Raw genomic sequence first — 23,123 nt, 5'->3', positions numbered from 1 at the left:
TTCGATCAGCACAGTCAAGGATATAGACTTGGAAGCTCCTTTGGTCATGTGATAGCTAGAAATAGTTCTTGGGAAAACATAACTAGGGAAAAGTAACTTCATTACTAAATAATATACACCGGAAGAACTGCAGCAATGGGTCACTTTTAACTCATAATGCTTTTATAGCAGTGTACATTTAATGGAAAGTACTTATATGATAACAAAATATACTTTAATATAAATTTTATCAATAAAGTTTTACCAGTCAACGTCTGGTAAGAGACTATGAAAGTTTCTACTGATTTTCACATAAAAAGATAATCCAAATATGGACTTCGTTCTTATAAAGGCATGTGACAAGTAGAGCATGCTAGTTTATGTACATATCTATGACAAGATTACTCAAGGTGCTAACAATACTGGGGGTGCCAAAAAATGTTACAAGTGGACACTTTGGTCAACATTGCTCAAGCAGTAGTTCCCCATAATCAGAAGTGTCTGGATGCTGATGGGAACCACTTTGCAGAAGTCGAAAGTGACTTGCATTCATCTTTTGTTATTGGTATATATTGAGTATTACAATTTTAATACAGTTTTCCTTTTTAAAATGTGTATACATTTTTTTTTGCACCCTCTGCATATGAAAAGCAAGGAAACAGCAAGACGTCAAATGGTCAACTTTCATTTCTCCCTAAAAATATTATCTCAGTCAAGGTGACTCGGAAGAGGAATATTAGTCTTCAAAACACCAACTATTTTCAGCAGGTTCAAAAAGACAGTAAGAATGAGGATCAAATGCAAGTGCACTGTGTTTGCACAGGAGCTTGAGACACTTCCATCTGTCTGCAGGAAAATGAGGGATTCTGATCTACACGCCCGTCCCAGGCATGGGCTGCTTCTCTGAGCCCCTGTCCGAGGAGGGGTGTGAAGGAGCATGTAAGTCCTTCATCTCCTTCTGGAAGATCACTTGAGACACGCGGAAACTGAACTGCAGCTCATAGTTTTTGGAGACTGCAGTACATGCAGCTGTAGGTGCTCTGCCTAACAGCCACTCCCCCAAGGAGCCAAGTAACCAGATAAGATACCCGGAAGCTCCGTTATTTAAGCCAATCATGGTCACTCCCAGCCCCCTGCTCCCTGCAAGAGTCTGGATTAGAAATACCTGTCAGTGCAAGCCTTGATTGGCCCAGGGGCGGGCAGAGGCCTAACACCGCCCAATCAGATGGGGAGGAAGGGCTTCTAGCTCACAAATGCAGGGAAGGACTCCTTTTTCTATGGATGGGAATAGGAAGCATAGCTGGTACAGAGCAGCCATTTTATGGTTTTGAGGGATGAGGGGCGAGCACGCCGCTGGTAGAGGAGAGAGACATGAAGAAGTCAGGGCCCTGCTGACCCAGAATCACCCAGCCCTGAACCTCACTTATAATTATTTGAATTATCTACTGGATATTGAGTTGGGTTTTCTGCCAGTTGCAGTTGGAAGCATTCCACCTGGTTAAATGATCAGAAAAGCTAATAACCTATTACCTATTAAATGGAAACTTTCTGTTAGGCATAATTTTCTTCTTAAATCTATTTTTGGTCATATAGACTCAATTAATGAGAAGGTTGTTAGGTAAGCATGGGTTTAGAACTAGGTGAGGTCATTCAATAAATATTTACTTAATAACTACCAAATGCCAGCCATTTGGATGTTCAGTGACCACAGATTCAGGTCACCTGGTACATCTGTCACCACAATGGCAATATGCCTGGGCTTGGTGCCAGTCCCCCAGTGGTGCCTGACAGAATACCAGAGCCAGTCTTTGTGGCTCTTACCTCCATGGCTGACCAACTCCCACTTGATCAACAAGTTCTCTCTTAAGTGCATAATCGAACCCTGCAGCTCTCTGCTCTGATGCAATGAATTGATTTCAGATTTCAGTTCTCAGAAGGGATCTATTGTCTCAAACATGCCTGTGTGACTGCTTTAATTCAGACAATGCAGTCTGTGGAAGAGGTCTCAGAGTTGCCTTTATATTATTTGAACGTGAAAAACTGTTAACTTCCACCATAAAGAAAAGGATTAAATATGTCTTAAAGTTGGCTTTTCTATTTGTCCTGGCCTTTCGTTTCATATTCTGTAACTGAGAGGAACATGCATGCCTCTCAAACGGAGTCAAATCAGGCTCGTCGGGCATTCCCTGATGGCCACGTTCAGGGAGTCACAGCACCGTGGGCAGTCACCTAAGCAGTCCCCTGCTTTCACTGAGTTTACATCTCGTCTTGAGAGATTTGCTTTGTCACAGCAGAGAGCTGCCTGAACTGCAGAATTGGGTCTGCAAGTCCACAGGCAACGCAAAGACGAGGTGTGTGCGCAGCGGCCTCCTGTACCAACCAGCACAAGCAATGAGCGTGCAGAACAGTATGACAACTAAGGGCCCTACATAGAACAATGTTTTTAATTATAACAAAGAGACATGTTTTGTTTTTAAGTCTCCAATTTTTTTCTGCATGATTAAAAATTCATCTGGAAAATGATAAACCTCCCTCTAAAATATATCTTCTCATTCATAATTTATTAGCACTTTAAGAAGTGTCCTTCCCCTTCCATATCTAAATATTGTTAGCTGCTTTTTAAGACTTTTTAAATGCCAAAAACACAACACATAAGGGAAACAGAAAGAATTAAAAGACGAAAATCACTAAGTATTGCCATAGAAGAGGTCGCCATTCTGAGTAGCTAGGGCTGCGTTTGGCTGTGGCAGGGCTACGAAGCTTTACTTTTCTAGGTATCAGATCCATCACTATCAGGGATTTACTTGTATTGGCCAAATCTCTCTCAACATAAACTTATTTCTCTTTGAATGCTTAGAGGGGAATTACAAAGAAGAAAACATGCAGACACACAGTGTTAATCTGAGTTGCACGTTGTGCTATAGTATGCTTCCTCTTACATCTGCCGGACTTCATCTACCCTATAAACAACATCCCTACACATCACTTTAACTTTCAATCCATATTTACAGCTACAGAGAAGCAGAAGTCAAGTATTCTTCAAACAAAAGGAACACACTCCATTACCAAGATCAGATTTGCAGAGAAAATAGTAAGATTCAAAGACAAGTATTACAGGATTCAAAAGTTTTCCCTCAAACTATTTTTACTGACAAGTATTCAAATGGAATTATTAGAAATGGAGAAAAAAATCTGTGACATGAGTCTGATTAATCTCTACGGATGGTTTAAGAGGAGGAACTTAAGAAACAACATCAGCTTTCTTCTCATTCCAAAGAAATACTCAGAGCAGAGGTACAACGTCAGCACACTTGCCTGGTTACATATGGTAGGAGTGATTATAATAGTATTGAACCTTGCAAAAGAACCCAAGGTTATGGCTAATTCTATAGAAGGGGGCCCAAAGGGCGAGATATTTCTAAAAGAATGTTGGCAGTGGTCATTAACAGCAGATATTATCATTATTACAGTTAGAAGTAAAGTTCACGTTCATGTTTACATGAAATTGTTTCTCAAGGAGCTCAAAAAGCTTTGGAAATACCGTTAACTGAAATTGCCATGATTTTCCTGTGAAGCTGTGGTCTGGGCCATAAAAGAAGCTTTACCAAGAGCCTCCCAGCTCACTCGGCCCAGGGGCTGTCTCGTCTTCTTCACAGGGGCCAGCGGCCATGGCACAGGAGTGGCTTGTGCAGTGAGCTCAAACAGCTGCGATGAACTTGGGGACGATGGGTTTTCTTGCCTTATAATCTACTCACCTGGCCCCAACTTAACCTTCCCTTGACTCTTTTGGGGTAAACAGTAACTTGAACCATGTTAAAAGGCCAGTTTAAAAAGACAGAAACCAACTGGACTCAAGAGATAAGGATGATTAAGAATAAAAACTGGGTTCTGGCTTTGGTGGCAGTGTAGGAGATGGACGGGAAGCATGGGGTTGCGGCAGGCAGGCACAGTGCCACACAAGTCCTCGGGATGGGGGGCAGGGAGTGGGTGCAGCAGGTGTGAGAGCTCCTTAGAAGAAGCCATAGGAATTGGTTAGCATGGGATAAGGCTGTGAAGGGAGGAGGGGTGTGCGATGACCCTGGAGCGCCTGGCTGGAAGACTAGGCAGATGGCAGGACCATCCTCCAGGAGAGACAGAAAAACGGGTCCTACCTTTTTCTCTCTTAGGCAAATGAGTGTGTGGGGAAAATAGAAGATTAGAGGCAGGAATGGGTAATTAGCTGGGTTTGGGACATGTGTCAGGATACCCCTAGCTCATCCAAAGAGGACAGTTAGGTAGGGAGTTGCAAACAAGATGTTTAGCTTGACAGAATGATGTGACAGGACAGAGACACTTAGGAGTCTTCAGGCAAAGACAATCACTGGGATACTTTCTAGCTCAATGACCGTGAAAAACGGTCACCAAATTTTGATTTTTCCAAAGAACATTTTCAAAGCTCGTGGCATGGAGGTGTGGCCATCTAGGGTCGCCGACCTGCATAGCCTGGGCTGGTCATGCACAGGACCTCCCCACGTCACTGGGGTCAGAATCTGCACGTCAACCAGGGGACTCGAGGCACATTCATTTGAGAACCACTGGGTTAGTGCTCCCCAATCTTGGGTCCTTGTTCACCAATTTTCAATGAATGAGAAAAGAAGAACATAAACATTTGAAATGATAAATTTATTCAGTTTAGAGAAATGTCCTTCATTCTATTATATGCTTCTTTTGTTGATACTGTTTATACATCCTGTCTAATGGTACTTTAGGTGATTTTTTGAACAGCTAAGTTACTTTATACTTTATTGGAACCAGGTGACTTTGAAGATATTACTTCCTTTACCTAGAATATCCTTCTCACTCCACCTTGCCCTATCAAGCCTAAATTTTTCTCTGAATCCTACTGAAGCCTAGTTATTAGTTTCATAAAGCTGCTGCTGTAATAAAATACCACAAACTGAATGGCTTAAAAGAGGTTATTATGGCAATTCTAGAAGCTGCAAGTCTGAAGTCCAGGTGTCCGCAGGGCCATGCCCTCTCTGAAGACTGGAGGCTCCTGCCCTGCCTCTTCCAGCCTCTAGGGGTCGCCAGCCATCCCTGGCGATCCCTGGCTTCTAGGCAGGTACACCACTCTAATTTCTGCCTCTGTCTTCACATCACACTCTCCTTGTATGTGTCTGGGTCCAAATTCCCCTCTTCTTATAAGGACACCAGTTATTGAATCAGGGCCCACCTTACTCCAATGACCTCATCTTAACCTGAACACATCTACAAAGACCCTATTTCCAAATAAGGACACAGTCACAGGTAATGGGGTTAGGACCTGCACATATCTTTTGCGGGACCCAATTCAACCCACCTATAATGATATATATCCTGATAATTTCAATATCCTGATAATTCTCAAAATTATGTAGTAAATACTATTATACTTTCAAAATAAAAATATTAAGAGTGTACTATAATAAAAATTAGCATAGGACCAACAATTTGTGTTCTTGTTTCATAATTTGTTGTAGAAGGCATAAACTCCAGTGTGTAGAGAGAGATTTATCTTAGATTTTTCCTCTCTCAAACTGCCTCAGTCCTTAAACTTTTTATTTTTAATTTATAGCATTTTCTGCATCACTTATACTGTTTAGCTCCTTTCTGAACACCATTGCTGGGAACTATTAATACCTCTCTGATTTGTCAGTTTTGTCTCATAAATCTTGATTATCAGAAATTACTTAAAGGTAATTTGCGATCTCCCATGTTAGATGGCTGCAGTTCCTTGGGAAGTCCCAAGCGAGCCTACTTGGCCAGGGCTTTCAAAGTGTCACGAACCTGATAACATTTGGGAACCACTGTTTTAGTTTACGGCTATTCAGATTGAAAGTTTCAATCTGAAACTTCTGTATTTAAGATTTCAATTTTCTATTACAATAATACATATAGTTTTCATGCTGTTAGTGGTTTCAAAGTAGCAAAATGTTGCACACTCCTCAGTCTATGAGGGGATCAGATGCTTTAATAGGCACACAGCGGGCAGACAGAGCTCATTAACAGTACATTGGAAGCCTGGCTCTTCCTGTTTCATCATCCCAGTCAAGCTACACAGAGCCTTCTTTCCCAGAGGAGAGAAAGTGAGCCCAAAATAGAAAGGAGTTTAAAGATTAGGCAAACATTCCTTTAGCGGCTATCTAAGAGGCAAATGTCAGGGAGGAGGACCCCTGATTGATTTACCTTTGGGGGACAATGCTGTGCAAAAACGGTCAATGATAAGGGAAGGTGACAGCTTAGGACTTGGTTTGGAGTGATTTTTAATTTTAGGTTGACACTTTCAAATTCTACATTTGCTCTTTCTAAAACTTATTTTCTATTTGTTTCCTCTAGAGAGAAAGATTAAATTCTGTTGGTAAAAAGTAAAAACATGTTTGGAAGTTACCATGAAATAAGAATACTAATGGTCAAAGCCTTAGGATCCAATTTAATCAGTTACCGTGATGCTCAAGAGTTCAATTAACTGTCTGATGGGAAGCAGAGATACCATAGGCATGCTCCATCTTATCAAGGTTATCCTCTCATATAAGAGAAATGAACTCTTCCACTCATTTCTTATTAATTCATAACCCCACTGGCTTTTCTTATTTGGACTTTTCACCCCTTTCTTGTGCTCCTTATCCAGGTTAAAGAGGAGTGTGGGGGTTAGGAGCACTTGAAAATAAAGAAAAGCAAAAGTATAATCAAACATTGCTAGAGAAACATTTTCTTTACGAAATTCTCTATGGACCACGGGGATGTGACGGGATGTGACGTACTGTAGCATTTGCAGCTCTGACAACACTGGTCCTTATGAAGCCAGCGACTTCCTGGAGGATCTCCAAAGCCTTCTAGGGACAGACCTGCTGCCCTGCCCCCCAGTGTCACCACGCATGTACCACTCACAGGAGTTGCAGGACATGGAGCAAATGCACTGACCCACCCACCGCTCTCGGGAGCAAGACCACGTCCTCGCACGAGGTCCTCTGTGCCTCGCCCTCACGGCTCTCCCAAGGGCTGTGGGGCCCAAACCACATTCTCTCATTGGAACTGCATCTCCCTCCTGGCCTGGGCCTGGGCACGTTCTGTGCTGCCGTCCCCTGGCCCCCAGCCTGGGTTAGGTTTCTTTCTCACATACTTTCACAGACCACAGGCTTCGGAACTCCTGCCAGGGGTTTTAACTAGTCACTCATCAGTGGCATAAGCAGGTCCGCAGTGAATCCCCAACTAGACCGCACGCTGTGGGAGACCAGCCTACTCCAGCGCGGCTCCGCACGCTCGTGCACACACACTTGCTGAGGGGAAAGGAGCAGCGTGACAGCACCAACGGAGACAAAAGTGATCTGACCTGAGGTACACACTTTTGAATCCGAGCCTCTCCCTGGGCTGCAAAACTCCAAATCGGCCTCAACTTGAATGCACACGTCTGAACGGGCGACTAGACCGCGCCAGCGCTCAGCCCCGACAGGACGGGCGCGTACACCGTGCAGTTTACTTCTACCGCGCAGGCCTCACACCGAAACGAAAACCGTGTATGAATCCAGAAGGCTTTGGTTTATTCAAAAGGTATGTGCTGGGCGCCTGCAGGTGTGGGCGCTGACGGGAGCAGCGGCGCTCCAACGCGGGCCCCGGTGCTCTGCTCGCGAGGTGCCCGCGGTCTGGAGACAATGTCAACGCCACAGCGCAACCAGAAGGCGCTGAACCCGAGGGGACACGAGCGGGGCACACGCCCCGGAGAGCCGCTCTGAGAACCGGCCCCCCCCCCGTGACCCCGTGCAGGAGGGGGCTCCAAGGCAGCAAAGGTCCAACGGGGCCGCAGGCGTTGCCCGAGCCCGTCACGTCCCTCGCTGGGGACAATGCCGCAGATGGAACAGCCGCGAGCCGCCTTCCCAAACCCCGCGCTACGGAGACCAGACCGCGCTCAGAGGAACCCGGGGCGTCAGCGCGGCAGGAGGCCTGGACCGGGACGCACCGCCCGCCCGCCCCCGGCCCTGCGCCCGGTACCGTAGGTCTCCGACATGGCCGTCTGCGACATCTCGGGGCGGCACCGCCTCTCGCGGGTCCAGGCGCAGCTCCGGCCCGGCCAGCGGCAGGCGCCGGGCGTGGTCGTCCCGGGGTCGTCGGGGGATCGTCCGGCTCGGTGGGCAGCGGCGTGGGGCGGGGTCCGGAGGACCGAGGGGCCCGCGCGGTCTCTAAGACAACCGCCCGCCACCCCGCGGCTGCGGCCCCCGCCAGACTGCCGCTCCGCGCAGGCGCACCAGGCCCGGTCCCCGCCCGAGGACGCGCATGCGCACGCAGCCCTGCACCGGGCGGGGCGGGGAGCCGGGCGGGGAGCCGGGCGGGGCCGGTGAAGTGAAAAATTCTTTGCATCTCGGTAACTTGGGATCTTTGAGAGAAAATAAATTTAATTAATCTTGGGTAGTACTTTCTTTCTGAGGTACTGTGGGGAAAGAAAACTTACAGCAAAACTCATCTGTGTTTTTCTTCAATTATTTACTCCTTTCTCTTCAAGGGAGGTTTGTGAAAGAGTAAAAGCAGGTTTCCAAAAGCCTAGGCACATCGGAGATTTGTCTCAGGGAAACGAAGGGAGAAGCATTTCTTCCAAAATAGATCCCACCTGCTGCTAAGTAGCTGACACTGTCCTTCTTGCTCTCTGGCAATGCCTCATGGAGCCAGCCTCACAAGGATTCCTGTTCCCCAGGACTAGCAGAGGGTCACGTGGGTGTGGACAGTGGTATCTGGAGGGACCAGTGGGGACTGATGGACAATAACTGAAGAGGCCTGGGAACACCCATAGTTGGACCTAGAACAGTAGTAGCCCCGTTCCCTGAGGGGACCCTAAAAGGCCTAGGGATGAGAATCCAGCAGCATCCTGACATTTCGGGCAGCAGTGGCTTTGGGAACAAAGGGACATGGCATCCTTGACAGAGCTAGGCTTGGTAGAGGGCACTGGTCACAGTCTCTGTGGTGACTTTCCTTGGACGCTGAGCCAACGTGTGTGTCTGTTGGAATATTTAGGGACTCAGAAATATCTGGTGTTACTTTCAGAAGAAGTCAAGTTCCACACAGGTACGTGGAGGCTTGAAAAACTGACCTCAGTTAAACACCCAGGTGGTGACACCTGTGACATATAACTCATGTCTTCAAGTTGGAAGAGACCTCAGAGGTGGCTGGGCCAGTTTGCATTCCAGTGCCAAACAAAACGACCTCTGTAGCTGGATGTGTCTGTTAGGAAACATTCTGTCAGGATGGGCTAAATTAGTTGCAGTAACAAAGACCTCCCGATGTGCCTGTGACTAACCCATGAAGTTTCTCTCACTCGACTCCTGTCCTGCTCACGTTGGCAGAGACACTCAGCTCCCTGTGGCCGCGTGGAGACCCAGGATGACCCAGGGGTTCTGTAAACACACGCTCCCACCATCACTCAGGCAGGAGAAGGAAATGACATCAGTTGTGCATTAGCTCATGAAGGTCCCATCAGGAGTTGATAGATTCCTTTCCCTTTAAAATTTATTGGCCAAAGCAAGTGACGTGGCCACACCTAACTTCAAAGAGAACAGGGAGTGCGCTATTGTTGTGTTCTAGAAGGCAAGAAGGTAGAGGCATGTGGAAAGACACGATGACCATCATGGGAGATTTTCACCCATCCAAGCAGCTCACTCCGCTTTTATTCCAAACAACTGTATGGAAGCATACCTGAGACAGCTACACATATTTAAAGTATACACTTTGATAATTTTTATGTATGTGTACACCTGTGCTCACTGCTACAGAGGTGTCACTACTCCTAGGCCTTTTCAATGGGCAGGAGCACTTTTTGCGATTCTGTTTTACCTTCTTCATTGCTCATTAGGAATAAGTTCTTGTGAGATTATCTCAGTGCTTGTGTTAGGGTTTCTAGTGCAGGTCTCTAAGTGATCACAGCCCACCTGCAGGTGCGATGCCATCTCACGTGGAGAATAAGAATGGCACAGCAGTTCTCCTCCACCCGCCCTCTAACTGTGCTGTGGAGGTCCTACTTCCACATTTGTTGTACACCACACATATGTCATTCTTATTTCTGCTCTAAGCAGCCAATTTTCTCCCTTTTAAAAATAGTGGTCAAGTGCACATAACATAAAATTTACCATCGCAACCATCTTTAAATGTACAGTTCAGTGGCATTAAATATACAGTGGTTTCTCCCTATCCATGGGTTCAGTGACCCACAGGCAACCCTAGTCCAAAAACATTAAATGGAAAATTCCAGAAACAAACAATTCATAGGTTTTAAATTACAAGCCGTTCTGAGTAATGCAATGAAATCTCGCGCCATCCTGCTACATCCCACCCATGAATCATTTCTTCCTCCGGTATCTCCACGCTATAGATGTTCCCCTCCTCTTAGTAGCCACCTCAGTTTCAGGCGACTGTTGTAGTATTGCAGAGCTTGTGTTCAAGTCACCCTCATTTTATTGAACGATGGACCCAAAGTACAAGCACAGTGATGCTGGCAATTCAGATTTGCCAAAGAGAAGCCGGAAAATGCTGCTGTTTATTGAAAAAGTGATTACACATAGGGAAAAAACATAGTATATCCAGGGTTTGGTACCATCTGTGGTTTCAGGCATCCACTGGGGGTCTTGGAATGTGTCCCTGCTGATAAGAGAGGACAATGTATTCACATTGTTGTGCGACCATCACCACCATCCACCTATGGGAACTCTTCATCTTGCAAAACTGAAACTCTGTCCCCATTAAGCACTAACTCTCCATCTTTCCTCCCCCAACCCCTGGCAACCACCCTTCTAATTTGTCTCTCTGTGGATTTGACGATTCTAGGTAGCTCATATGAATGAAATACCACAATACTTGTCCTTATGTGACTGGTTTATTTCACACAATATAATGTCCTCCAGGTTTATCCATGTTGTAGCCTATGTCAGAATTGCTTTCCTTGTTTAAGGCTGAATAGCATTCCACTGTATGCATAGACCACATTTTCTTTTAAATAGATTTAAGCAATAAGAACAAGTATTACATATTTACCCACAAACCCACAAAGTTACCATGTCTAGGACTCCTCAGTCCCTCATGTGGACCCAGCATCCCACATGATATCATTTCCCTTTTGTCCAAAGGACTTCTGGTAGCAGACCTTGAAGTGCAGGTCAGCTGGCAAAGACTTCTGCAGCTTTTGTATAGCTATAAAGGGTATTGCACTTGTTTTTGAGTGATACTTCTGCTAAGTTTAGATTTCTAAGTTAATAGTTTTATTTTTGTTCCCTTAATACAGCATTTTCTGGCTTATATTGTTTCTGATAAGAAGTCTACTGCCATTTTTAGCTTTATTCCTTTGTAGGCAGTGCATCTTTGACTGTTTTTAAGATATGTTTATCACTAGTTTGAGTAGTTTGGTTACAATGTGCTATGCTTGCTTCGGTGTGATTTTCATTATGGTTTTTGTCATGTCAGGCCACATGAATTTGTCCCATAGCTAACTGACGGTCTGTTCATTTCTTGCCAGTCTCTGTGTTTCGTGTTGGATGGTTTCTATTGCTGTCTTTAAGTTCACTAATCTTTTCTGCAATATTTAATCTGCTGATAATCTCATCCAGTGTATTTTCCCTTTCAGACATTGTAATTTCATTTCTAGAAGTTCAATTGTGTATATGTATATCATGCTCAGTACTTAATCTCTTCTCTACCTTCTTGAACGTATGGAATATGTTGTAATAATGGTTTTAATGTCATTTTCTACTAATTATTATAATCAGTAATTCCTGAGTCAGTTCCTAATGATTGCCTTTTCTCCTCATTATGAAGTATTTCCCTACTTTACATGTCAGGTAAGTTTTGATTGGATGCCAGACATTTAGAAGTTTACTTGTTTAGTGAGACATATATGTATCACTCGGCTCTGGTTGTGTCTTGGCCTTCTTGTTGTGTTTTGAACACACGAAGCAGGTTTTGGCCTCAGGGCCTCTGCACATGCTTTTTTGTCTGCCTGGAATGCTCTCTGGAATGCTCTTGTCTCAGGTATCTACATGGTACTGCCCTCAGCCTTTCTGTTTTCTGTTTATATGGCATCTCATTAATGAGGCATTCCCACTCAGATATGAAATGGCAGCCCTTCTCCTTCCCAGAACTTTATACACCCCCTACTTTGGGTCCCCCCACTCCACAGCATTAAACACCTTCTAACACATATATTGATTATTTTTATATTGTCTGCTCCCATTTAGATTTTAAAGTCTATGAGGGAAAGGGTTGTATCTGTCTTATTCTCTTCTCTACCCCCATGTCTAAAATGGTATTTGGCACATAGTAAACTCTCAATAATTAAATAGTTGTTTAATGAATAAAATAAAACTCAGTAGCTCTCTGTTTAATATGGATTTAATTTAATGTAATGAACTTAATTTCAAACTTGTTGATTTATTTTATTTTATTTTTGTATTAGTTTCAGGTATACAAAACAATGTAATATATTTATCATTTATATCCCTCACAGTGATAACCCTCCCCATCTACTACCCCTCTGATATAGCACACAGCCGTTACATTTCCGTTGTTTCTATTCCTAATGCTGTACTCCACTTGTAAATATATATATTAAAATTATAGTTGACATTCATTATTGTTCAGCTTCAGCTTCAGGTGTACAGTGCAGTGATCAGGCATCTACATCATCCCTGATGTAGTCTCCCTAATGAGACAAGTGTCCTTCGGATATCCTACAAAATCTTTACAACATTATTGATTACCTTCCCCAAATTGACTTTCGTATCCTTGTGGGCATCTTGTGGTTACTGACTGTGCTTTCTAATCCCCTCACCTTCCCCTTATCCCCACCCTGCCTCCCATCTAGCAACCCTCAGTTTTTCCTTTATGTCTCTGAGTCTGTTTCTGATTAGTTCATTCATTTATTCTTTTCTTTAGATTCCACATATAAGTGAGATCACATGGTAATTGTCTTTCTCTGTCTGACTTATTTCACTTAGCATAATGTTCTCTAGGTCAATCCCTATTGCTGCAAATGGTAAGATTTCATCCTTCTTTAATGGCTGTGTAATACTCCATTGTATAAATGTACCACAGTTTCTTAATCTAGTTGTCTACTGATGGGCATTTCCATGTCTTGGCTATTGTGTATAGTGCTGCAATAAATATAGGGGTGCATAAATTTTTTCGAATTAGAGTTTTGGATTTTTTTGGATAGATATTTAGGAGTGGAATTGCTGGGTCATATGGTAGTTCCATTCTCAGTTTTTTGAGCTACCTCCATACTGTTTTCTGCACCAATCTGCAATCCCACCAACAGTGCACGAGGGTTCCCTTTTCTCCACATCCTCGCCATCATTTGTTGTTTGTCGATTTATTGATGATAGCCATTTTGACTGGGGTGAGGTGATATCTCATTGTGGTTTTTATTTGCATTTCTCTAGTGATTAGTGAGGTTGAGCATTTTTTCATATGTCTGGTTGCCATCTGTATGTCATCTTTAGAAAAACGTGTCTTCATGTCCTCTGCCCATTTTTTAATTTGGGTAGTTTGTTTTTTTTTGAGTTGAGTTGAGTGAGTTTTTTTATAAATTTTGGATATTAACCCCTTATCAAATATATCATTGGCAAATATCTTCTCCCATGCAGTAGGATCCATTTTTGTTTTATTGATGGTTTCCTTTGCAGTGAAAAAAACTTTTTAGTTTGATGTAATCCCACATTTTATTTTTTCTCTTACTTCCCTTGCCCAAGGGGATATATCAGTAAAAATCTTACTCTGGATAATGTCTGTAACTTTCTTCCTACATTTTCTTCTAGAAGTTTTATGGTAAAACTTGTTGATTTATGGCAAATTTGAAAGTTGATCTTTTGTATGTCACCATGTAATTGTGGAAAGGCTGTAATAAAATCATTTAAAAGTATCATCTAATGTTGGTGTAATGTACCAAGTACTTAATAAACACTAAGTGTGCTCAGTGCTTTGCATGTATTATAAAACCTTACAACAAGCTCATGAAGTAGGTATTATCCCATTTTGCAGATGAGGATCAAAGTTCTCGATGGCTTACACATTTTGCCCTAGTCCTCATGGTTAGAATGTATCAATGTTGGGATTTTTCTCTAAAGCCCAATTAAAGTAGACACCTCTCGTATCATCTAAAATGTGTATGAGGAGGGAAAAAAATCCAGTATAAAAACATGGAAAACACAGAGGTGTGACTTCAAAAGGCAACAAATTGTTTAATGTGAGGGAACATGAAGACAATGACATCCTTTCCAGCCCAGCCCTGCTCTAGGTGCTTTATGCCACTTCCCTTGATCCTCACAACACCTGACAAGGTCACTCTCCTCATCCTCCCTTCAGTCCAGATGTCATCAAACCAGGGTTCGCTACTGCACTAGATGGTAAATGAGGATGGAGACGTGAGTGAGGAAGTGCTTATGGGAGCAGAAATTTCCAGGGCACTTGTGTAAGATAAGTGTCAACGCAGGCTTGCTCTGAGATAGAAAAATCACACTGAAGTTAACCTCTAGGTCTCCAGCTCTGGACTCAAGTCTTTGCATTTATCTTTGCACCTAGAAGCACAGCAACCTCTGTCTACCTGACAGGGGTGTGCTGCAAATGCTCCAAGGGAACAGTGTTAAGTCAGGGCCAGGGCTGGGGACATGTGTCTCAGCTCAGAGACACCGCCATTCCCCACCTTCATCTTTTCCTTCGAAAGTTGCCAGCAAATCTCCCATTAATTCTAATGGGAGCATTTCTCTGCTTATTCTGCATTCAACAGCGTTTATACTTGGGCATTATTCGTGAATCCTCTGAATTTTTGTTCTGTATTCAGACAAAGAGGATTTTCTGGTTCCTCTTTTCTTTTTATATTTCACATATCAGATTAACTATGTGACTGAGGATATGAAAACACACTTGTTTTTTTCTCCTATTTCCTGATTAAAAATACCATAGAATTATCTTTCTTTTATTTTTATATTTCTTTTCCATATTGCGTTTCAAATCAAATGGCCTATTTTTTAGCCTGATGGTTGTTAAAAAGATTGTTTGCAAAACAAGTGTTCATTTTTTCTTTCCTTTTGAATTTTCTCCCTAATCACCATCAAACCAAACACTTTTAACCAGAATTTTCTTCATGGGCAGTTTTTTTAAAAAACCTGTAATCAGCTTTATTAAGGTACAATTTACATGCAACAAAATTCACCAATTCTAAGTGTATAATTCAATAAATTTTGGCAAATTATACATAATCGTGTAACAAACAACCACAACTATCATGACATGAAACTTCTATATCACCCTCAAAAGTTCTCTCATGCTCTTTTGCCATCCTTTCTAAGCTGATTTTTAAGAAGTTTTGATGGAGGATTATTGACTGTCACATGGGAAAATGTAATGTGCTCCATGGGACTGGGGTGTAGATTTTCCCGCTGCAAAGGGCACCCACCAACTCCTGCCTCTGCAGTCTGTCCTCCCCGTTTCAAACGCCTTCGTTTGTGCCGGTCATCAGCATTTTATTTGGGCCCCAGCAGTAGCCAACGCCACTTCCGCCCACCAGCCGGGTGAAATGTGTTTTACATGGAGGACGGATGAGACAGGAGCTTCCTGGGTTTACTGGTGACTTCACAAGAGAGAGGGGTCCGTGTCGGAGGCACTAGAATCCCTCGTCCTTTACCTGGAATGGTGCAGTCTAGACTGGCAAACGTGCGATGGAACACTGTAGTGTTTGCCCATTCTACCTGTCTCCGTCTGCCAGGGATAAAGCGCCATGGACTGAGTGACTTAAACCACAGAAACTTACGCCCCAGTCCTGGAGGCTAGAAGCTCCCTCCCCTTGAGGAATCTACCAGCACAAGGCAGCTCCAGGTCCCTCGTACGGGGGAACAACGAGACGTAAAACTGCTCATAAATGAGGAAATGCTTGAATCCCTCTATCAAATTTTAAAATCCTAACTAAAGAAATAAAGTTAAAAAATAAATTTATTAAGGAATTTAATAAAAACCACAGGTAGTTTTGTTATTTTCTGGTCACGTAGTGCCCCCTGTTGGGCACTTGGATGTACTCTCCAGGATGCCCTTCGTGGCAAAGCAAGACGCGGGCAAGGACAGTCCCAAGAACCCCAATTTGGGCCCAGTCCGATGATCTCTGTGGATTGTCTACTTTGGAAGAATGTAATTTATAAAAGTGTTGTGTGTTAATTTGTGCCCCCCTCAAAGTCATGTTGAAGTCCTAACCCCTGGTGCCTGTGAACGTGACTTATTTGAAACGAAGTCTTTGTCATCAGCATTGTATTTGGGCCCGAGCCGTAGCCAACGCCATTTGCGTCCACCAGCCGGGTGAAATGTGTAATTCAGCTGAGATCAGGTCATTAGAGTGGGCCCATAAAACATGCCTGGCACCCTGTCAGAAAGGACAGGGACACTTGGGGAGGCGGCTGCAATGATGATGGAGGCAGAGACTAGAGGCAACCACAGCCAAGAACATGCAAGGTCGCCAGCTACACTGCAGCTGGAGAGGGGGTGTGCAGACTATCCTTCAGAGACTCAGAAGGAACCAGCTTTGCTGACACTTTATTTTGGACTCAAGCCCCTGGAACTGTGAAAGAATAAATTCCTACTCTTTTCAGCTATCCCACTCATTATGGAAATTCAGGAAACTAATACAGAAAGTCTGGGCTTTGGGGTCAGAGTCACAGCTCCTACTTACTCCCTGTGGGACGCTGGACAAATCACTCAACTTCTCTGAGCCTCGATTTCACTAACTACACGGTGGAGACAAGTCTTCACTGGTAGCAGTAAGTCTCCCCTGGCCAGAGGTTCCTGTGAGGAGGCATGTGAGCGTGTGTGTAAACACATTTTGTTAACCTCAGGGCACTATGCAAATGCTATGCCATTATGCAAAGGAAGATGGGGGTGGCGGCTAAGAGCTGGGCTCTGAGGTCAGGGTGTTTGGGTCCACGTGTGGGAATATCATGGAAACTTATTCTCAAATGAGCCAAAGGCAGTGGTGCCAAGGCATGGAGTTGGCATAAATTAAAGGGAGCAGCCATTTATTGCTCTGCAACAAATTACCCCAAACTCAGTGCCTTAAAACAGTGAACATTTATTACTTTGCACAATCTCTGTGGGTCAGGAACCAGGAGGTTGCAGTCAAGAACTTGGCTGGGGCTGTGTCATCTGAAGTTCAGAGTGGGACTAGGGCCACTCCACAATGACACTCTCACAGGGTTGTGGGCAGGAGGCCTCAGTTCCTTCCTATGCGGTCCTCTCCAAGGGTCTGCTTGAGTGTTTCATGACATGGCCTGTGCTCATTCCTGCCACCTGCTCTACTGTGTGCATCAGCATGCTCTTCCCCCCAGAAGTGGGTCTTGACCGTTATGGGGGCACTGACTCACTGTTATGGGCTCTAGAGATCTAGGGCCCCTCCCTCCAGTAGAGCACGCACAAGCGTCTACATCAAATATCCTTGATAGAATTTCGAGAGGCTCCATGGTTAAGTGCCACTAGTCCACAGGAGCTCAGTAAAACCCAAATCTATTTCTGTAACTCCGGGTTTAAAATCCTTCCATGACTCCTGTTGCCATGGGATAAAAATCTCTTTAGCATGTCATGATCTGACCCTGACTTTAACAGCAATGTTGTATCAAGAGTCTTCTTTTCAATCCTCAGAAGAACACTGCAAGGAGCTAGTTTTATTGCTCCTGTTCTGGAGATGAAGAAGATCTCAGAGAAGAGACATAGTTGGTCCACGGCCCCCACCGAGACTAAGTTTGGATGGAGACGGGTCTCTTCTGGCTGTAAAGGGGTGTCCCTCTGTCAGGCTCCCCACCCCGCTCTCTGCCATGTCCTGATTGCTGCTGGTCACACTGCACAGTCGGGCTGTGGGGCCACAAATGCCTCGGACTTCCCAGACATGCTGTGTGCTTTCTCCTCCTTACAATCCCTTCTCCCGCCTCACTGCTTCCCTTCCCCAACCTTCCCCTCTCATCATTGTGGTCTTGTATCCTGTTCCTTCTTCAAGACTCAGGTGTGGCTTCTTCTATGAAGCATTCCGTGGATGCCCCAGTCACAGCTGGCAGCCCCATCATGGCTTCCTAGAAGCCCTTCACATCTTCCAGAACCATCCCCAGGTTGTGCCGTAGTGCCCACTGACACACCTAACCACTCCCACACCTACCCACTCCCACGAGACTGAGTTCCTTGAAGGCAGGTGTCAGGCATGTCTAACCCACTTCTCCTTGGCGCTTGGCACAGGATGGGTGTTCGATGCTTATTTGTTGAGTGAGTGAGTGAATGACATTTTTGTAAGAATGCCCAACTAGCTGTATGTAGGGCACACAGCTTTTGAATAAATCTAGCAAGTCCCCGTGACAGTCCCCAAGGCTTCAGCAGTGTATAGTCTAATAAGCCCAGGGTGGAAGGGCAATGCCACACCGGAAATGCTCTGCCATTTTCTAGTCTTTAACATTTTATCACCCAAAGGTAGAAGGCACTGCACTTATCTGTGCCTTGCTATTATAGCTATTTGTCACATTTTAACAGAAAGGGGAAAACCTCTGCAAATTAAAATGTGTCATTTAATGCTCTGCTGAGTGAGGACCAGAAGCCAGGTACCGGGGCTCGCATCCCCACAGGGAGGAGTGGGGACATGTGAAGGCCCAGCTGGTCTTTGAAATCTTCCTGCATGTGAAGGGGAAAAGCAGTTTGCAAACAGACTTCAAGCAGTTGTTTTGTATGGTTCCATTTTAATGAGGAAAAAAATGTAAATATGCATATGAATATATTGACAAAAACGGCAAAGGATACTCATCAAAATAGTGATGGTTGTTGTCTCTGCATAGGATTTCGAATTTTTTTCTTTTTTCTTTATGTTTTCTGGTTTTTCTATAAGGTGTACGAACTACTTATGTGATTTAAGAGGTCTCCCAGTAGTCAGAGGAATAATGGTCTGCGATAAGATAAGCTCTCAGTAAAGTGTGACTTCTTTCTTGACACACACAGCCTGTACTGAGCACAGGAAGCAGGTTGTCCCGGTGGTCACTGTCGCACTGCAAAGGTGACCTCCATCAAGGTTATATTCACAAACGTCCGGTTCTGTGGAGCAGCTGTGCTTGCTGTGTAGACCTGCTGTGTCTGAGAACAGTCAGGAAGCCTGGAGGTGGAAGACTCAGGAATTCAGGGGAGGAAAACCCCACAGTCATGAGCTTGTTGGTGGACTCTCTTTTAAAGTGGTCCACTTAAAAAATCCATGCTAACGGAACAGAAACAAAGGTGGGGGGCTCTGCTGAATCACTCACCTCTGTGTTGACAGCGCCCTTTGGCAGAAGTTTCAAAGTAATTCATTCATTCATTCATTCACTCATTTATTCATTCACCTGGCTAGATAATATTCAATATATGCTAATTAATCCTACATTCTGTTCCGGTTCCTGGGGACGCAGCAGTAAGCAAAGCAAAGCTCCTGCCCCCATGAAGCACACTTGCTTGTGGAAGAACATGAGCAAATCAGTAAGTCAGGAGTGACATGTATACTGGAAGAACAGATGGCATCCAGCGTGTGGGGTAGGGATGGCACAGGTAGCGGGGCCCTTCCTCGTAGAGTGGTGGGTTTCTTCGATAAGGACGTTTGAGCAGAGACCTGAAGGGAGAGGGAGCAGACCCTATGAATATCTGGGGAGAGCCCTCTAGGGGGAGACTGAGCAAGGGAAAGACCGTGATATGGGACTGTCCTGGGCACGTGGGGACAGTGGCAGGAGGCCAGAGGGCCACAGGAACACTGAGTGCACAACGGCTGAGGGCGGAGTGGGGTTTTGTGAGCCACTGCCAGAGTTTGGCTTTCCCTCTGAGCGAGACTCACGGAGGCACCGCGCCGCTAGTGGCTGTGTGAGAACAGGTGACAGACCACAGGGCCTAGCTGGGAGGCAGTGAGGCAACTGTGGCCGCAACCTGAGAGCCGATGGCAGCTTCTGGGGGCTGTGAAGTGGTGGGGAGTGGACGGTTCTGGGTGCGGTCAACTGGACATGATGAGAGATGCGACTGGGATGTGAGAGGAAAACGCGTTGGGTTTTTGGTGGAGCAGCGGGATAAACTATGGTTCTATTATCTGAGAAAGAGAAGATGGCAGGAGAAGCAGGTTTGGGAGTTCTGATGATCTGCTGCTGACTAATAAGCTCTCCCAAACACAGGGGCTTAAACGTCCGCACTCATTAGCTATGCTCACAAATCTGCACTATGGCCGGGCTCAGAGGGGACTTCGTGGCTACAGATGATGTTAGTTGGGGCGGCTCAACCTCACGTCTGCACTGGATGCTGGCTGTGGGCTGTGGGCCGGGCCCCCACCTGGACTGTCACCTTGCCTCTCCATGTGGCTGGTGGGTGGCAGGGCCCCAAGCCTGTGCCTCCCAGAGGAGAAGCGAGGTGGAAGCAGGTGCATTTTACACCCTTACCCAGAAGCCCTGCAGCCTCCTCTCCACTGTCCGCTCTTGCCTGAGGGACTCCGGGTTCAAGGGGAGGGGACTGAGCTGGCATTTGGTAGGAGTGTCCGTAGGCACTTATCAACGGCTCTCTCTCCAACTTATTGATGATGTTACCACACTATCAGATACTATTAATGACCTTCAAGACCAGGTCGATTCCCTAGCAGAAGTAGTACTCCAAAACAGACGAGGGCTTGATCTTCTAACAGCGGAACAAGGGGGGATCTGTTTAGCTTTACAGGAACGATGCTGCTTCTATGCCAACAAATCCGGCATAGTGCGAGACAAGGTCAAGAGACTCCAAGAAGATCTTCTTCAACGCAAAAAACAACTTCTTGACAACCCCTTTCTAACCAGTTTTCATGGTCTCTTGCCTGTCCTCCTCCCCATCCTTGGCCCCATTCTAGGATTACTCCTACTTGTCTCCCTCGGACCTTGGGCATTTAATAAACTGACAGGATTCATCAAACAACAAATAGATAACATTCTGGCCAAACCTATCCATATTCATTATCAACGCCTGGCCACGATGGACCATCCGGAAGGTAATTACAACCAGTTACAAACAGGCTCCAGCTATATAAACATATAGCAGACACGGTGGCTGAAAACGTGTCGGCCCGATCTAAAGGGCTTGAGCACCAGACGGCTGCAGCGACTGGGTACTGCAAGGGAGGGTCCCGATTGACCCAATTTCAGCTCTCCCTGAACTCATGTCCAGACTACATAGGGGTTGGTGCCTAAGTCAAAACAATTGCCTCACCCCTGGTCCAAAAAGACACCAGAGGCTACGCCTTGCTGCTATTCGGGCCGTCTGAGACCCGAGTTCCCGTCTTGGTTAAGGCTCACTCTCTTAAAAAGATAAAGAGAGAGGAGATGTAGGAGCCTGACTCAGAGAAACTATGCTATCCCGCAGCACATGACCTAATTCCTGGAACCGTCAGTTTGCCCTTAGAAGGTCACGTCTCTGATAAGTAAAGCCCTTTCCTCATTCCGCTCTCTCCTTCCTCATTCACTCCCCGCCCAGTTTACCCTAATCCATATAATCTTGTAGCTGCAATAAAAAATTTGAGGCTTGATCAGAACTTTGTCTTGCCTCCATTTCTTCGCGCCTCCTATTTTCTCTTTTCAGGGTGTCTCCCTTCGGTCCCTGTTGAATGCCCCGCTGGTCGGGGCACTCAACCTCACGTCTGCACTGGATGCTGGCTGTGGGCTGTGGGCCGGGCCCCCACCTGGACTGTCACCTTGCCTCTCCATGTGGCTGGTGGGTGGCAGGGCCCAAGCCTGTGCCTCCCAGAGGAGAAGCGAGGTGGAAGCAGGTGCATTTTACACCCTTACCCAGAAGCCCTGCAGCCTCCTCTCCACTGTCCGCTCTTGCCTGAGGGACTCCGGGTTCAAGGGGAGGGGACTGAGCTGGCATTTGGTGGGGGGGTCTCATGTTACCTGAGCCTGTGGGGCAGGGTCACAGGAGGGCACAGCAATCAGATTTGTGAGGTGAGTGGGGTATCGGCTGGACAAATGAGTCTAGAGAGATCAGCCAGAGAAATAAATACTGTATTGGAGGCTTGAGTGGATAGCTGGTGTTTAAATCCTCTGGTATGAGCGGAGAGAGGGAGAGAGGAGATAATCAGCAGTGCATTCCTTACTATTTATCGAGTGGTTATATGTCAGCTTTGTGGGGGGACTTAGGGGGCTGCATGGATGCTGGGCCATAGGGCTTCTTCATTAACACAGAATGAAGCTCAGGGTCTGATTCTGAGTTTTTAGATCTAACACAGGCTCTTTTGTCCTCAGGAAACTAGCCTCTCTGCTGTGCCCTCAGGTTTTCCCTGAGTAACAACAGCCAAAAGTATTCAGAATTTTATAAAACCTAAAAACCTTCAAAAGGGCAACATTAAGAAATAAAGAAATGAGTTATCCCATTGTTAACTGACTTCATGTCAGAGTAAGAAAGAACAACAAATTATGGTGGTTAAAGTATTCGCTGGAGGTTAAAAAAGAGAAAAGAAATGAGTTAAGAAAGCCACTTTTCATCTCGAAGCGATCAGGTGACACATAACGCCAGGGTAGCTAAGCGTCAGGTCTTTGTTTTATGTCAGACTAAATGCCAGACTATTGGAAAAGGTGGGACACAGCTTCTCTGCAGCACAGAAAAGCGTTCATCACCTTCCCTTTGTAACCTCACTCACTAGCAACCCCCCATTCTGTCTGGTCACCCCACAGACTCCTCTGAACACCTCACACCCATTCATCTCTCTGTCATTTTGTTCCCCTTTTCTATTCCTGGCAATCTCCTACTCATCCTTCAAAGTCCAACTTAAATGTCACCTCCTCCACAAAGCAGGTGTTCCTATTGTCTGTGGTGGTCCTGTAATGTTTGTCCGGAGCACACAGTCAGTTCCTTAAGGGCAGGAACCCTTGGTGCTCCCTTTGGCAGCCCAACACACAGCAATGCTGGCATAGGAGTGGCATAATCACTCCTTTTTTGTTTCTGGAATGGATGCACTAAAACTGTAACAATGCTCTTTGGTGTAGAAAAGCACCTAGTCTTTGCTCCATTTCTCGGGTCTTGCTTCTAGACTCACCTGTGTGGGTGGTCAGGCCACTGTCACCTATTGGACAGCCTGACAACGCAGACAGGAGAGGTTTACCTCAAACCTGGGACTGCTTCCGGTC

General features: G+C 45.4%; 1 protein-coding gene across 4 annotated transcripts in view; it reads right to left on the bottom strand.

Moving 5' to 3' along the window:
* Positions 1 to 8,252, bottom strand: part of RAB4A (RAB4A, member RAS oncogene family) — a 38,183-nt gene extending 29,931 nt beyond the window's left edge. For 2 of the 4 annotated variants that reach the window (XM_019754777.2, XM_019754779.2), the window contains exon 1: positions 7,984 to 8,247. In XM_019754777.2, coding sequence (XP_019610336.1) covers positions 7,984 to 8,014 — 31 coding nt within the window. In that variant the 5' untranslated portion in view covers positions 8,015 to 8,247. Of the gene's footprint in view, positions 1 to 7,983 lie in introns of all 4 variants that reach the window. The other 2 variants (XM_074316420.1, XM_019754778.2) reach the window with 2 other exon arrangements.
* Between the last annotated feature and the right edge of the window lie 14,871 nt (positions 8,253 to 23,123).

This window comes from Rhinolophus sinicus, linkage group LG12 (assembly GCF_036562045.2).
Source record: "Rhinolophus sinicus isolate RSC01 linkage group LG12, ASM3656204v1, whole genome shotgun sequence".
NCBI lineage: Eukaryota > Metazoa > Chordata > Mammalia > Chiroptera > Rhinolophidae > Rhinolophus > Rhinolophus sinicus.
Note: the sequence above shows the minus strand (reverse complement) of the source record. Positions and strands in the feature narration are given on the sequence as shown.